Source organism: Phyllostomus discolor, chromosome 10 (genome assembly GCF_004126475.2).
Source record: "Phyllostomus discolor isolate MPI-MPIP mPhyDis1 chromosome 10, mPhyDis1.pri.v3, whole genome shotgun sequence".
In the NCBI taxonomy this organism is placed as follows: domain Eukaryota; kingdom Metazoa; phylum Chordata; class Mammalia; order Chiroptera; family Phyllostomidae; genus Phyllostomus; species Phyllostomus discolor.
This window is the reverse complement of record NC_040912.2, coordinates 58,693,486-58,709,456: the sequence shown is the minus strand read 5'-3', so window position 1 is coordinate 58,709,456 and position 15,971 is coordinate 58,693,486. Positions and strand designations below refer to the sequence as shown.

Below are 15,971 nucleotides of genomic sequence, written 5' to 3'. Positions count from 1 at the left end.
CAGGTGCAATGAGAGTTATAGTATGGCCAATAATAACTTTGATCTCTCAGTTGTGTGCAGCTCCCATATAATCTTGCTGAGATTGACCAACAGCATATTCCCAGCACTTCTGATCCTCCCTATTGGCCCAAAGACCAGTTTAAATCCTTAAAGGAAAAGACAAGTTTTGAGACAGGCAAACTGAAAGACAGCAGGTCCCATAAATTAAAATATGTAAAAATCTGCATGGATTATCACATAGTTATTTATGCATTATGTATTTGATTTCCCTAGAACACTGAAAAGTAGAGACTTTCCTACCTTGGTCACCACCACATTTCTTCAGTCAACATAATGCCTACATCTAGGTCACAATTAATACTGATAAATGATGTTACATAGCATTGATCTAGGGAGTACTGTGTGTGTGAGGAAGTGGTGGGGGGCAGAGGAAAGAGCTGAACATGGGGCAAGAAATAATAGTCAGGGTGGTGAGTTTGGTAATAGAAGAGAAATGAAGCCTAAAAGCAGGGCTCAAAATATCAAAGAAAAAAGAATGCAAGGTTTTTAAAAGATGGGCTTTGGTATCAAATAGACCTGGATGTAAATTCAGTTTAGATTTTCCAGCTGTGTGACCTCAGGCAAATTACTCAAACTTCCTGTGGCTCAGTTTCTTTATCTATAAAGTGGGGTTGATAATGGTAATGGTATCTATGTCAAATATTTGGTAATAAGGCTTATAAAGCTCAGGGCTACTGCATGAATAGCTGTTATAATAACTGATGTAATGTTTAATTGCTGCATACCTAAAGCCTTCTTTCAAGCCAGCCCAACTGGCTTGTGTTCTCCCTATGCTCATCTTCCCTGCCTTTGCTTTTATTGTCCCTTCTAGGTTGACTCACTGTATAGCCCAGCTGAAAAAGCCTAGTACTCTTCAGTTCTCAGACCCATCCAAACTTGAGATCTTTTGTAGGACTGACCCTGAGACAAGTTCTTTGAAATAACCCTAGAACTGGTTCTCTCTTTCCCAGGTCTGGAAAATCTCTGTGTCTCAAGGCCTACTCCATCCCACTGGGTTTCCCATGAATTATGAAGCATAATGCAAATGTGAGCCACCTAGACACGAAGCCAATCAGGTTCAGGAATGCTGAGGAAGCATGTGGATTCCGCAAGTCCCTCATCCGCACCAATCCGGCTCTGCCAACACCAACCACCACCACGCCAAACTTCTTCTCAGGCTAAAACACAAGAAACCAAGGTGGGATTTAAAAACAATCCAGGGATCTAGCAGAGAATAGCAAAAAAAAAAAAAAAAAAAAAAAAAAAAAAAGGCATATTGGCAGAATAAGTCATGGTCCAGACAAGTAAAAAAAGGAGCCAATCCAAAACACACAAGTTGCAGCATGTAAGCATGGGATAAGACACTCCCTAAAATACAACTTCACAGAGAAGTCAGCTCCATCTAAAACATACAAGGTCTGTCCAGAAGGTATCTAGCCATGTAATATGAAAATAGAGACATTTATTGAAGAACATACAAAATACAAGAAACAATGTTTACTTAGCCCCTTCTAAGTAGGCACCTTAAGACCTCACACAGTTCTCCCAGTTGCCATTGGCTGCCCGGTCATATTTTCCTGAATCTCATCAACAGTCTGAAATCTCTCCCCTTTCAAAGGTGATTTTAGTTTTGGGAAAAGCCAGAGGTCACAGCATGCCAAACCTGGGCTATAGGGGGTTTGAGTCACCTGGATAATTTGATGCTTTTTCAAATAACTGAATGAAACTTGATGCATGAGTGGGCACATTGTTGTGATGAAGCTGCCAATCACCAGTTGCACATAGCTGTGGCCTTCTGAACCATCAAAACAGTCTCTGTAGAGGAATGTTCAAGCTTAATGCAAAATATGATGCAGATTTGTTGCTCTACGCACTCGGTCATTTTGAATACAATGGCCACAGAGAACCTCATGCTCATTCAATGGCATCTACTGCCCCCACTTACTAGTACAATGAAGTCATCATTGTTCACAGATGCACGTTCCAGTCCATTCTCCTTGGCTGCCAGATTACACCAATGTCATGCAAAGTGTTCTCATTATATTAACAAGGGTTGGACTTTTCCCAGACAGATCTCGCATGTCTGCAAGTGCTCTCACCTATGTCATCCATGGAAAAGACTCCTCTTATTTGGCTCTCCACTTACACTGTCACCTCTCCAATGATGAGAGATTCTCCACTTTAAGCCATACATAGGCCATAGTCTGGCATTTCTGTCTCTGAATCCTTCATCCAGTATACAAGTGACTCCGATATATCTAGGAGTCACTCAGAGGCTACAGATACTTAGTAAGAAACAGGCATGTAGGGAAAATGGACAAACCATGAGATGTCACCTTAGATTCTGAAGTATAATGTTGTTTTCTGAGTTTCAACCAACTTTAGTCCCACTCTACTGTGGCAGATTACTTATTACTTAGGTATACTGCTAGAGGCTGTATGTGAATAGTATTAGAGTGAAAAATCAAAAAGACTTTTTAAAGTTATACAGCAACTCAACATAGACCAAACTAATTAAAACTATCTACCCATTCCTTCAACCCAGTTCTTAAATGTCTCTATGAGCACAGAAATATGTCACCCCAGATTTGCCACTTTCCTTTACCTTTGCTATCCAGTTGTCACCATTTTCCACTGATTCTGTCTCAAAGAAAGTCTCAAAGAAAGACTACATGACAAGACACAAAACAAGCCTCAACAAATTCAAGAAAACTGAAATCGTATCATGCATTTCCTGGACTACAAGGGCCTGAAACTAGAAAATAACCTCAAGAAAAACACCCAAAAGCACCCAAACTCATGGAGAATGAATAGCATGCTACTAAACAATGAACAGGTAAATAATGAGATCAATGAAGAAATCTGAAATCTTCTGGAAACAAATGAAAATGAACACACAACAGTCCAAAACTTATGACACAGAGAAGCCAGTCCTGAGAGGGAAGTTCATAGCGATACCAGCCCACCTCAAAAAGATAGAAACATTTCAGATAAACAACCTGACCTACATGTAAAAGAACTGGAGTAACAACAACAACCCAGAGCAAGTACAAGGAAATAAATAACCAAGATCAGAGCAGAATTAAATGACATAGAGACTAAAAGAATAATCCAAAGGATCAATAAATCCAAGAACTCGTTCTTTGAAAAGATAAACAAAATCAACAAGCCTTTAAGCAGACTCATCAAGAAGAAGAGAGGACCCAAATAAACACAATCAGAAATGAAGAGGAGAGATTACAACTGATACTACAGAAATACAAAGGATTGTAAGAAATTACTATGATCAACTATTATGCCAAGATATTTGAAATATGGGGGAAAAAGACAAATTTCTAGAAAAATATAATCTTCCAAAACTGAATGAAGAAAAAACGGCTTTCTGAAGATGGCAGCGAGGTAGATGGAAGCTGAACCTTCTTGCTCATGCACTCAACTGGGACACCTAGCTGATCTGAAAAACAGAGTGAACAGCCAACAGAATCCTAGCATATTGTAGTTTGGAAGCCAAAGATTGCTGAAGACATTGAAAAACAGATGGTAAGAAGATTGCGGAGGGACAGTAAGGTTCCTGGGACCTGCACAGGGATCACAGCTGCTATATAGTCCCCAGCCTGGCACCTAGCTCTGGACACAGCAGCTACAGCAGGAGCTCTGGAGGAGAGCTGGATCAGGGACTATAACTTCACAGCCCCCTACTCTCCCAGAGCAGGGAAGCCAGTCACACACCTGGGAGACCTGAAGGCTTGAAGTCACTGGGGGGATAAAGATGCAGTGGCTCTGCTCAGCATCACTAGCCATCAGAGAGATGCTAATTAAAATCACAATGAGAAACCCCATCACACTGTTCAGAATGGCCATCACAAACAAATCAACAAAAACAAGTGCTGGTGAGGTTGTGGTGATAGGGAACTCTAGTACATTGTTGGTGGGAATGCAGACTGGTACAGCCACTGTGTGGAGAGCCAAGAAGGATAATGTGCGCTAAGAGAGTTGGAATGCAGGCATCCAGCTGCCCTAGGCTGCAGAAGATTGATTGTTGCAAGAAAAAAATGAGTTTGGCCCCTTGCCACATCACTGTACCAAGAAAGGGCAGGCAATGTCCTTAGAAAAATAAAATGTACCTAGCCTTGTGTTTTGTCTTTCTCATGCTCTGCTTCAAAGCTTGCTCAATAAATACAGCCTGAATTTATCAATAAATGGCTCCCTCCTCTGCATCCCAGAGAAGGGACTCCACCTGACCCCACTTTAACTTTGCCTCTTTATTTCTTAATCCCCTCTCGCCTTCCCTCAGGACTTGATTGATCCAGCCATGACACACTGTGCAAAACAGTATGTAATTTCCTCAGAAAACTAAAAAAGGAACTGCCTTTTGACCCAGCAATGCTGTGATATTACCCTAAGGATCCTGAAACACCATTTCAAAAGAACCTATACACCCCAATGTTCATAGAAGCACTGTTTACAATTGCCAAGTGTTGGGAGCAACCTAAGTGCCCATCCATAAATGTGGATCAAAAAATTGCTACATTTACACATGGAATACCAAGTAGCAGAAACAAAGTTGGAGCTCCTACCCTTTGCAACAACATGGATGGATCTGGAGAGCTTTAGGCTAAATGCAGTAAGCCAGGAAGAAAAATACCACACGATCTTACCAATGCACGGAACCTAATTAACAAAATAAACAAACAAGCAAAACATATTAAGAGACACTGACATAAAGAATAAACTGACAGTAACGGGGGGGGGGGGGGGGGGGGGGACAACAGGTGAAAAAGGGGAAGGTCATCAAGGAACATTTATAAAGACACATGAGTAAAGGCAAAAGGGGCAAGGGTGGGAGGCAGGTTTGGTGGGGGGACGTGGTTGGGCGAAAATAAAGACAACTGTATTTGATCAACAATAAAAAAAGTCAAATGATCATATTGTTGCGGAAAATAATTCACACGCGGAAGAGATTGCGGAGCACAATCCTTTATTACGCGCGCGGGCTCAGAGGGGAATCCCAAATTCTGAGCAATGAGCTCAAGCTGGAGTTTCCTTTATATGCTTGTTACACAGGGAGAAGGAGGAGGAGAAAGGAGCACAGCTGCTAAAACGGGGGTTAGTGTATGACCTTGAGATGATGGCTGCTGCCTGGGAACGGCTGCTGGTCAGCTCCTACTTAGGAATAGCTACTGCTCAGCTATGTCCTGTCACAGTATATCTAGATGCAGAAAAAGCACTCACAAAAATCTAGCACACATTAACAATAAAAACTCTCAGTAAGGTGGGAATAGAAGGAATATATTTTACATAATAAAGGCCACATATGAACAAACCCACAGCCAACATCATACTTAATAAGCAAAACTAAAAGTATTTCCCTGAAGCTCAGGGACAAGACTGGGTTCTCTGCTTTCACCACTCTTATTCAACATAGTACTGGCAGTCTTCGCCATAACAACTGGACAAAAAGAAGAAATAAAAGGCATTCTAACAGCAAAGAAGAAAGTAAAACTGTCACTATTCATTGGTGACATTATAATTTATGTAGAAAACCCAAACAATCCACCAAAAACCTACTAGATCTAATAAGCAAATTTGGGAAATTAGCAAGATACAAAATTAAAGTCCACAAATCGCTATCATTTTTATATACCAATGAGCTATCAAAAAGAGAATCTAAAACCAATCACATTTATTATTACAACATAAGAAAAGGTAACTATAAATGCATTTAACCAAAAAGGTAAAGAACCTGTTCTGGGAAGATTATAGGACATTCAATATAAATTGAGAAAGATACAAGTAAGTGGAAGCAAATACTGTGTTCATGGATTTAAAGAAATAACATCATTAAAATATATGTAATACTTAAAGCAACCTATACATTCAATGCAATTCCTAATAAAAAAGCAATGATACATTTCACATATTCAGAAAAGTTACCAAAATTGTACAAGGAACCAGAAACAATAATGAATACCCTCAGCAATCCTGAGAAAGAACAAAATTGGAGGTCATCACAATACCTGGTATTAAACTAAATTCCAAGGCCACTGTAATCAAAACAGCGTGACACTGTCATAAGAACAAGCACACAGATCAATGGAACTGAACTGAAAGCCCAGAAACAAACCCACGCCTTACAGTCAAGTATTATTTGCCTTAGAAGGCAAGAGCATACAATGGAGTCTCTTCAATAAGTGGTGTTGAGAAAATTGAACAGGTATAGGCAAAAAAATGAAACTAGATCAGCAAATTACACCATACACAAAAATAAACAATTCTACAATAAATGATCTATATACTGTATTGTGTTTAGCACCACAAGTCATCTTCTTCCACCACCATTAATCCTTCATTTACCCTCTTCTAACTCCACTCACCAACTTCTCTCTGCAATCATGCTACTGCTGACTTAGTCAGAGTTTTTTCTTTGCTAAATCTTTTCACCCACCCCACAACCCCCTTCCCCTCTGAGAGCTGACAGTCTGTCCTCTCTAGATTTTTCATTAGATTGCACATGTAAGTGAAATCATATGGTACTTGTCTTTTTCTGACTGGCATATTTTTCTTAGCATAATACTCTCCAGGTATATCCATGCTGTTGCAAAGGTAAGATTTCCTTCTTTTTTTTACAACTCAGTAGTATTCCATTGTGTAAATACACCACATCATTTTTATCCACTCATCTACTGATAGGTACTTGGGTTACTTCCTAAACATGGCTATTGTAAATAATGCTGCAGTAACCATAAGAGTGTATATATTATTTCAAATTAGTGTTTTTGAGATTTCTTGGATATATTTCCAGAGTGAAAAACTGTTGGGTTATAATGCAGTTCCATTTTTCATTTTTGAGGTAACTCCATACTGTTTTCCACACTGGCTACACCAATCTGCATTTCCACAAACAGTGCACAAGGGTTCCCTTTTCTCCACATCTTTGCCAACACATGTTGTTTGTTGATTTACTGAAAGCCATTCTGACAGGTGTAAGGTAATATATCATTTTTTTCAGTTTGCATTTCTCTCTTAAATAATTATACTGAGCATTCTTCCATATGTCTATTGGCCATCTGCATGTACTCTTGAGAGAAGCATCTATCCAGGTCCTCTGGCCATTCCTTAATTGGATTTTTTGTTTTGATTTGACATTTTTAAGTTCCTTATAAACTTCAGATATTAAGTTCTTACCAGATATGTCAGAAAAATGGTATCTCATTCAGTAGGATGTCTTTTCATTTTGATGTCGTCCTAGTTATTTATTTTCTTTCCCTGCCTGAGAAGATATATCAGAATAAATACTGCTATGAAAAATGTCATAATTTTTGTGGTTTTGAGTCTAACATTAGAATCTTTAATCCATTTTGAACTTATTATTGTGAAGGGTGTAAAGAAATGGACTATTTTCATTTTTTGCATGTATCTGTCCATTTACTGAATACACTATCTTAAATCCATTGTATATTTCTAGGCATGTGCCCTGACTAGAAATCGAACCAGCAACCCTTTCGTTTTTAGGCCCATGCTCAATTCACTGAGCTACACCAGCCAGATCTATCCTATGTTTTTTTAAAAATATATTTTATTGATTATGTTATTACAGTTGCCCCATGTTTTTCTCCCCTTTATTCCCCTCCACCCTGTAACCACCTCCCACCATCATTCCCCCACCTTACTTCATGTCCATGTGTCATACATATAAGTTCTTTGGCTTCTCCATTTCCCATACTATACTTAACCTCCGCCTGTCTATTTTGTACCAATCAATTATGCTTCTTATTCCCCGTACTTTTTCCCCCCAATTTCTCCCCCTCCCCTTCCCCACTGCTAACCTTTCATGTGATCTCTATTTCTGTGAATCTATTCTTGTTCTAGTTGTTTGGTTAGTTCATTTTGTTTTGTTTTGTTTTAGGTTCCATTGTTGATAGTTGTCAGTTTGTTGTCATTTTACTGTTATTTTGTTCTACTTCTTTTTCTTATTTAAGTCCCTTTAGCCTTTCATACAATAAAGGTTTGGTGATGATGAATTGTTTAACTTGACCTTATCTGGAAAGCACTTTATCTGCTCTTCCATTCTAAATGATAGCTTTGCTGGATAGAGTAATCTTGGATGTAGGTCCTTGTCTTTCATGACTTGGAATACTCCTTTCCAGTCCCATCTTGTCTGTAAGGTTTCTTTTGAGAAATCAGCTGATACCCTTATGGAAACCCCTTTTAGGTAACTGTCTCCTTTTCTGATGCTTTTAAGATTCTCTCCTTAACTTTAATCTTGGGTAATATAATTATTATGTATCTTGGTGTGCACTTCTTTGGATCCAACTTTTTTGGGACTCTCTGAGCTTCCTGGACTTCATAGAGGTCTGTTTCCTTTGTCAGATTGGGAATGTTCACCTTCATTATTTTTTCAAGTAAGCTTTCAGTCTCTTCCTCTTCCTCTCCTTCTTCTGGCACCCCTATAATTTGGATGTTAGAATGGTTAAAGTTGTCCCTGAGATTCCTAAGCGTCTACTCAGTTTTTTGAAATCTTGTTTCTTCATTTTGTTCTGGTTAAACGCGTATTTCTTCCTTCTGCTGCAAACCATCAATTTGAGTCCCAGTTTCCTTCCTGTCACTGTTGGCTCCCTGCATATTTTCCTCTATTTCACTTTCCATAACCTTCACTTTTTCCTCTATTTTACCACCATACTCAACCATTTTTCTGAGCATCCTGATTACCAATGTTTTGAAGTCTGCATCTGATAGTTTGGCTATATCTTCATTGCTAATTGTATTTTTCCTGGAGCTTTGATATGTTCTTTCCCTTGGGCCATTATTTTTTTGTCTAGGCACACCTGTTATGTGGTAAAGAGCAGAGTCTAAAGTATTCACCAGCATGAGGCAACCCACCTTGCTGCATTGCAACGCTGTATGTGGGGGAGGGGTCTGAGAGGGAATCATGCTGCTTGCTCAGCTCTCAGCATACTTTTAGTAATGTCCTCCACTATCCACAAGCAAATTGGGCCCTTCTGGTTCTGATTCCCAGGTGGGTGGTTTTGTGTACATGTTCTAGGGCTCTGTGGGTCTCTCTAACAAACTCTCTGGTGAGACTGGGAGTTTCTCCTGATGCTTCAACTCCCACAGATTTTTTTCAGTCAGAGGTTTTGAGGATTTATTTCCTTACATTGGAACCCAGGTTTGCATGGCCTGTTTCACTGTCCAGTTGTTCCTCCCAGTTTATCATGCAAATGTGGGACTGCCCACTCCACTAGCCACCATCTTGCCCCATCCACCAGTCACCACCACCTTGCCCACCCTGGTCCTCCAGCTGCCCTCTTGTGGTAGATCCTCTCCACCCCTGCTGTCCGTCTCTGCCCCTCCTACCAATCTGAATGAATGTTTCTTCTTTAACTCCTTGGTTATTAGACTTCCATACAGTTCAATTTTCTGGCAGTTCTGGTTGTTTTTTGTTTTTAAATTTGTTGTTGTCCTTCTTTTGGTTGTGCGAGAAGGCAAACTGTATCTATCTATGCCTCCATCTTGGCCAGAAGTATCCTTCGTTCTTTTAATGTAGTGTGTCACATTTACTGATTTGCAGATACTGTACCAACCTTCCGTCACTGAAATAAATCCTACTTCATCATAGCACATGACTTCTTTAATGTATTGTTGGATTCAGTTTACTAATATTTTGTTGAGCAATTTAGTGTCTCTGTTCATAAGGGATATTGGCCTATAATTTGCTTTCTTTGTAGTGTCTTTATTTGGTTTTGAAATTGGGATAATGCTAGCCTCATAAAATGAGTGAGGATTCTTCTCTCCTTTAGAAATTTTTGTAATAGTTTGACAGACTGGTGTTAGTTCTTTTTTGAATGTTTGGTAAAACTCACCTGTGAAGCCATCTGGTTCAGGACTTTTTGTGGAAATTTTTGATTACTGCTTTAATTTCACTAGTTGTAATCTGTCTACTCAGATTCTCTGATTCTACCCAATTCTATTTTAGAAGACCGTAATTTTTTTTTTTGAGGAACGTATGCATTTCTCCTGGGTTCTCCAATTTGTTGTAAAGTAGTTTTATAGTATTTTCTTACAATGCTTCATATTTCTTTGGTGTCAGTTCTTACTTCTCTTTCATTTCTGATTTTATTTGGGTGTTCTCCCTCTCTCTCCCTCTCCCTCCCTCTCCCCCTACCTTCTCCCTCTCAATTCTGCACTCTGATATTTATTACATCGCTCCTTCTACTCACTTTTGGCTTGTTTGTTGTTCTTTTTTCCAGTTCCTTTAAGTGTAAAGTAGATTGTTTATTTGAGATTTTTCTGGTATCTTTTTTTGTAATATTTGAAAGCTGATTTTATTGTTGGCATGCCAAATATTCTTTTATGAAGAAACAATATAATTATTCAGAAAACAGTACTTTTTTCCAAAGTACTTTGGGGCTTTTTATGTACTGGGCACACTTTATATACACATTTTGGTTCTCTGATACAATGAACCAGGTCTTATAGAATATTTTAGAATATATTATTCAAATGAATCCTAGCCCTTGCTTTAACCTCAATATTATTATTTCTCAAGTTTATCTGTAGAGGAGTCAATGAAATCAATATGTGCTTAAATATCTTTTTCTTTTTAGACGGGCACAATTCATATACAGTCTCCCACCCCACAATGATTACAGTGAAGGTCTGAGTAGTTGGCTAGGAAAATTTTTTCAACTCACTTATTGAATCTTATTGTATACACTGAGATTATCTTTTGTTTAACATTGCCAATATGTCATTTCACTAACTAGAGATTTTTCTGGTTTCTTGAAATATTATAAATCTCCCTTTTACTGTTGTTGTATTCTCGTTTTCATTTATTTCAAGGTATCCTTTGATTTATTCTCTAATCTCACTGATAACCCATACAATGTTATTTCCCCTTTGTAGGGTTTTCAGTGTTTTTTCTTGGGATTGATTTCTAGTTTCATACTACTATGGTCAGAGAAGATGTTTGATATGATTTTAATTTTCTTAAACAAACTGAAACTTGTTTTGTGTCCTAATATGTAGTCTACCGTAAAAATTGTTCCACATGCACTTGAAACTAATGTACATTATCCTATTTTGGAAGAAAACGCTCTGAAGTTATCGATTAAATCCATCTGATCTCATGAGTGCTTTAAGGGCACCTTTTTCTTTAAGATCTGTCCACTGATATCAATGGGGTGTTAAAATCCCCTACTATGATTGTATTGCTGACTTCTCTCCCTTTCTGTCCATCAAGATTTGCTTTACTAATTTAGGTGCTCATATATTGGATGCATAAATGTTTACAAGGGCTGTATTTTCTTGTTGGATTGCTCCCTTTACCATTATGTAGTATCCTTGTTGGTTTCCTACTATAGCCTTTGTTTCAAGTTTATTTTGTCAGACATAAGTAACTCTACCCCAGCTTTCTTTTCATTTCCATTTGAAGAAATATCTTTTTCCATCCCTTTACTTTTAGTTTGTGTGTACCTTTCATTCTCAGTTGGGTCTGTTATAGACAACATATGAATGGGGCTTTCCTTCTTATCCATTCAGCAAACCTATTTCTATTTATTGTAGCATTTAAGTCATTTACACTTAAAGTGATTATTGATATGTGCACATTTACTGCCATTTTACTCCTTTTAACTATGTTCCTCGTTTTTTTTTTTCCTACTATTTCTTAAAGCAGGCCCTTTAACATTTCTTGTAGTAATGGTTTGGTGGTAATAAACTCCTTTAGCCTTTTCTTTTCTGGGAAGCTCTTTATTTCTTCTTCAGGTAGAAATAATTGCCTTCCTGGGTAAAGTAGTCTTAGTTGTAGGTCCTTGCTTTACATCATGTTGAATATTTCATGCTAATCTCTTCTGGTCTGAAATGATTCTGTTAAGAAATCAGCTGACAGTACTGTGGGAGCTCCCTTGTTGGTAACTGTTTTCTCTTGTGGCTTGTAAGATTCTGTCTTTGTCTTTAACTTTTACCATTCTAATTATTATGTGTCTTGGTGCATGCTTCTTTGGATTCATCCTGTTCAGCCCACTCTGTGCTTCCTAAACATGTATATCTCTTTCCTTCACCAAGTTAGGAAAGTTTTCAGTCATTACTTCTTCAAAAAGGTTGTTGATCACTTACATAATGTATCTCTTCTCCTTCTGGTGTCTATCTGATGCTGATGCTATCTGTGCTTCCTAAACATGTATATCTCTTTCCTTCACCAAGTTAGGAAAGTTTTCAGTCATTACTTCTTCAAAAAGGTTGTTGATCACTTACATAATGTATCTCTTCTCCTTCTGGTGTCTATCTGATGCTATCTGATGCTGATGCTTATTACACTGCATGTTGTCCCAAAGGTTTTCTGGTGATAAATTCCCTCAGCTTCTGTATGTTTGGAAAAAGTGTTTATTCTTTCTTTATAGCCACCAGATAACTTTGCTGAATAAATTTTTTCTAATATTTTATTTATTATTTAGAGAGGAAGGGAGTAAAGGAGGGAGAGAAACAACGATGTGCAAGACATACATCGATTGGTTGCCACTCCTATGCCCCCAACTGGGGACCTGGCCGGCAACCCAGGCATCTGCCCTGATTGGGAATCAAACCAACGACCTTTCAGTTTGCAGGGTGGCACTCAATCCACTGAGCCACACCAGCCATTGCACTTTGCTGAGTATATTATTCTTGGCTGGTTATTTCTCTCTCTTCACAGTTTGAATATTTGTTTCAATTCTCTTCTGGCTTGTAGAGTTTCTTCAAAGAAGCCCAATGATAGCATAATGGGCTTTCCTTTATAGGTTACTTTCTTTTCTTCTCTAGCCAATTTGAGAATTCTTTGTGTGTAATTTACTTGTGGCAGTTTTAAGACATTATGCCCTGAAAAACATCTGTTTGGACTGAGGTAACTATGTGTTCTGTTTGCTTCTTGGATATGAGGATCTAGCTCTTTCCATTGGTTTACAAAGTTCTCATCCACTATTTGTTTGAATAGGCTCTTCATTCCCTATTTCTTCTCTTCTTTTTTTCCGATATGCCTATTATTTTTATATTCCTCCTTCTGACTGAGCCAGAGAGTTCTTATAGAGTTCTTTCATTTTCTTTTTTTATGCTCAAGTCTCTCTCGTCTTCCCTCTACATCATTTCTAAACCTTTATCTGCAATATCACTAATCCTTTCCTTCATCTGGTCAGCTCTACTTCATTCTTGATCTGTTTTATTAAGTTCTTCATTTCCAGGATTTCTGTTTGGTTCTTTTTTTTAAAGTTTCAATCTCCTTGGTAAAGTACTTGTTTTGTTTATTGATTTGTTTTCTGAGCACATTATATTGCCTGTGTATTTTCCTGCATCTCATGGAGTATTTTCAGGTCTGGGATCTTAAATTCCCTGTCATTTATATCACATATTTCCATGTTAAGTATTTTTTCTGGTGATTTTTCATCTTACTTCTTAACTGCCTCACTATCTTGGTTATTCATGGTATTTGATGGCTTCTTTCTTTCTCTTATTTTCCAGTTGGTTTTTAGTTTGCAATAAGTCACAAATTTTTTAGCTCTGTGAAATCCCATAGCTGTCCCCTTTAGCCAGACACCTCTGTCAGTGTGTCAGTGTGTCAGTGTAGCCATGATGTGTGGGAGTGGGATGGGCTGGGGAAACCAGCCCGCTTCTTTGTTGTTTTTTCCCTCCCGTTAATGGTGACCTGAGACGTTCAAGGGGTGTCCCCTATACCCTGACCCCAGAACCAGTCTCAGAGTACACCCTATGATCTTGGATAAAGGTGATTCTATAGTACCAGTTCTTGGATTTGCAAATAATGTGCTCCATAACCCAACACCAAGGATGAAGTGAGGTGACTTCTGAGGGGCTACAAGGTGGGAGGGTTCTTTGTCTTTGTTTCTCTGGCTGGAATGCCAGCTGCCCAACAACCATAGCCTCTCCTCTGTGCCTTCTCCTAGTCCAGGTCTCTGAGCTCAGCCACAACTCACACTGTGTGCTCCTGCAGTAATGCCCACCAAATCTCTTTGCTCCTCCAAGCTGAAAAGAGAACCAGTCACAACTGGTTTCCTTCCCCTCTCCGGGCTTAGCCCTGCCATGAGCTCCCTCAGTCCTACCTATGGTTCATCTCAGCCCTTTTCCATTCTCACCTTCTCTGGTTTGTTCCCACTTGCAAACCTTTAGATGTTTCAATGCCAGGATCTCTCAGCCATGTTTGTGTGTTGAGCAGGGTTAGTTACAGCTACTAAAATTGTTCAAGGAGGAAAAACCTAGAGCAGGGGTGTCAAACTCATTTTCACTAGGGGCCACATTGGCCTCGTTGCCTTCAAAGGACCGAATGTAATTTCAACTCCTTAACAGTTAAGGAGTGGTTATTTTTACAGCCCTAAAATTACACTCAGCCTTTTGAAAGCAACTGCAAGGCTGATGTGGCAGGCCCCGATGAAAATGAGTTTGACACCCCGACCTAGAGGATCTCTCATATCACCATTCCTCTTGGACCTTCTATAAATTCATTCCTTTCTTGTCTTCTGTCACCTCATAGTGAGGTTTTCTTTTCACATGTCACTATTTTCCTTCTCCATCCTGTCCCTAGATGTATTTATTTCCCAAAGCTCCATCCATGTCCCTCTGCTGTTTGATCTTCCCAGTGTGGGGGAGGTTGGGAGGAAATCCCTTATTATTGAGGCTTCCATTACCACATTTATGCTAAAGACTCCAACAAGCTCCATTTCCAAAAAGAAATGCAAACTTAAAATTTTACCTGGCCATCTCACACTGACCTGGGTGGCCACCTGAGTGGTTGTTCTCTGAACTTCTAGGCAAAGGCTAGGTGCTCCACAAACTCTACCAGTGATCCAGGTTGAAATGTTTAAAATTCTGGAAGTCATTCACGCATTTAACAAACATCTCCTGATATAAATGCCTGGTTGTGGCTAGTGATCCTACTCCACTGTTCCCCTCTCCAGTTGTCCTTGAAAATTTCATAATTCCTTCCTCTAGACTTTCACTGACTCACTCAAGCTCTGAGTTGCATTATAGGATCACTAAACAGCTTCTGAATTATCCTAACATTTAGTCAACTATTACTTAGTGAAAACAAACTATGTGTGAGGCACTGTGCTAGATGCCATGGGGATATTAAAATGAACAAGGCACAAAGAGAGCTATACTCAAAGTTAGGGAATGGAGGGTAACGAAAAAAAAAAAAGGATAAAAGGTTAATAGGCATTCATAACAGGGAGGTGTTACTCCCAGCAAGAAAGCTCTAAGAAATGTTTCATACAGTAGAATGACATTTTAAAGATGAACAGGATTAGCTGAATATAAACAACAAAAAGACATTCATCAAGTCGGAAACATCAGAACTTGATTCCATATTCTGCCCCTAACATCCTGTGACTTAGAACAATTTACTTAAACATCATTTTCCTCATTTGTGAAATAGAGGTAGTTACAGCATCTTTATAATAGGCATTTTGTCAGGATTAAATGAATACACATCACGGGGCACTGGTCAGTAGATTAACCATGTTATAGCATAAAAACACAGTGCTGAATAGAAAAATTAAAGAGAATAACATATAAACTGTAACAGAATACAATTATTTAAATTAAAGAATTATCACACAGTGGTTGCCAAGGGTTAGGGATCAGAAAGGCTGTGACAACAAAGGGGCAACAGAAGGGAATGTTTTGGAGGATCTGAATTCTGTTATACTGATAGGTATACAAAATCATGCATGTATTTTAACTCACAGAACTATAAACCATAGAAAGTCAGTTTTACTGTATGTGAATATAAAAAGTATATGTATAAAAACAATAATATATTTTCATGAATATATGCAAACAAAAAGGTAAAGATTTACTACATGAGAACAGCTGGCTTTGGGAGCTGATAATGAGAAAGGAATAAGAAAATAGGTATAAGAGAATTGGCTTGCACAGATTTAGAAATACGA

General features: G+C 38.6%; 1 protein-coding gene across 1 annotated transcript in view; it reads right to left on the bottom strand.

Annotated features, from left to right (window-relative positions):
• Positions 1 to 15,971, bottom strand: part of BLVRA (biliverdin reductase A) — a 150,998-nt gene that overhangs the window by 91,392 nt on the left and 43,635 nt on the right. The window contains 1 exon segment of the mRNA XM_028525922.2: positions 1,096 to 1,217. Within this exon segment, the coding sequence (XP_028381723.1) occupies positions 1,096 to 1,217 (122 nt within the window).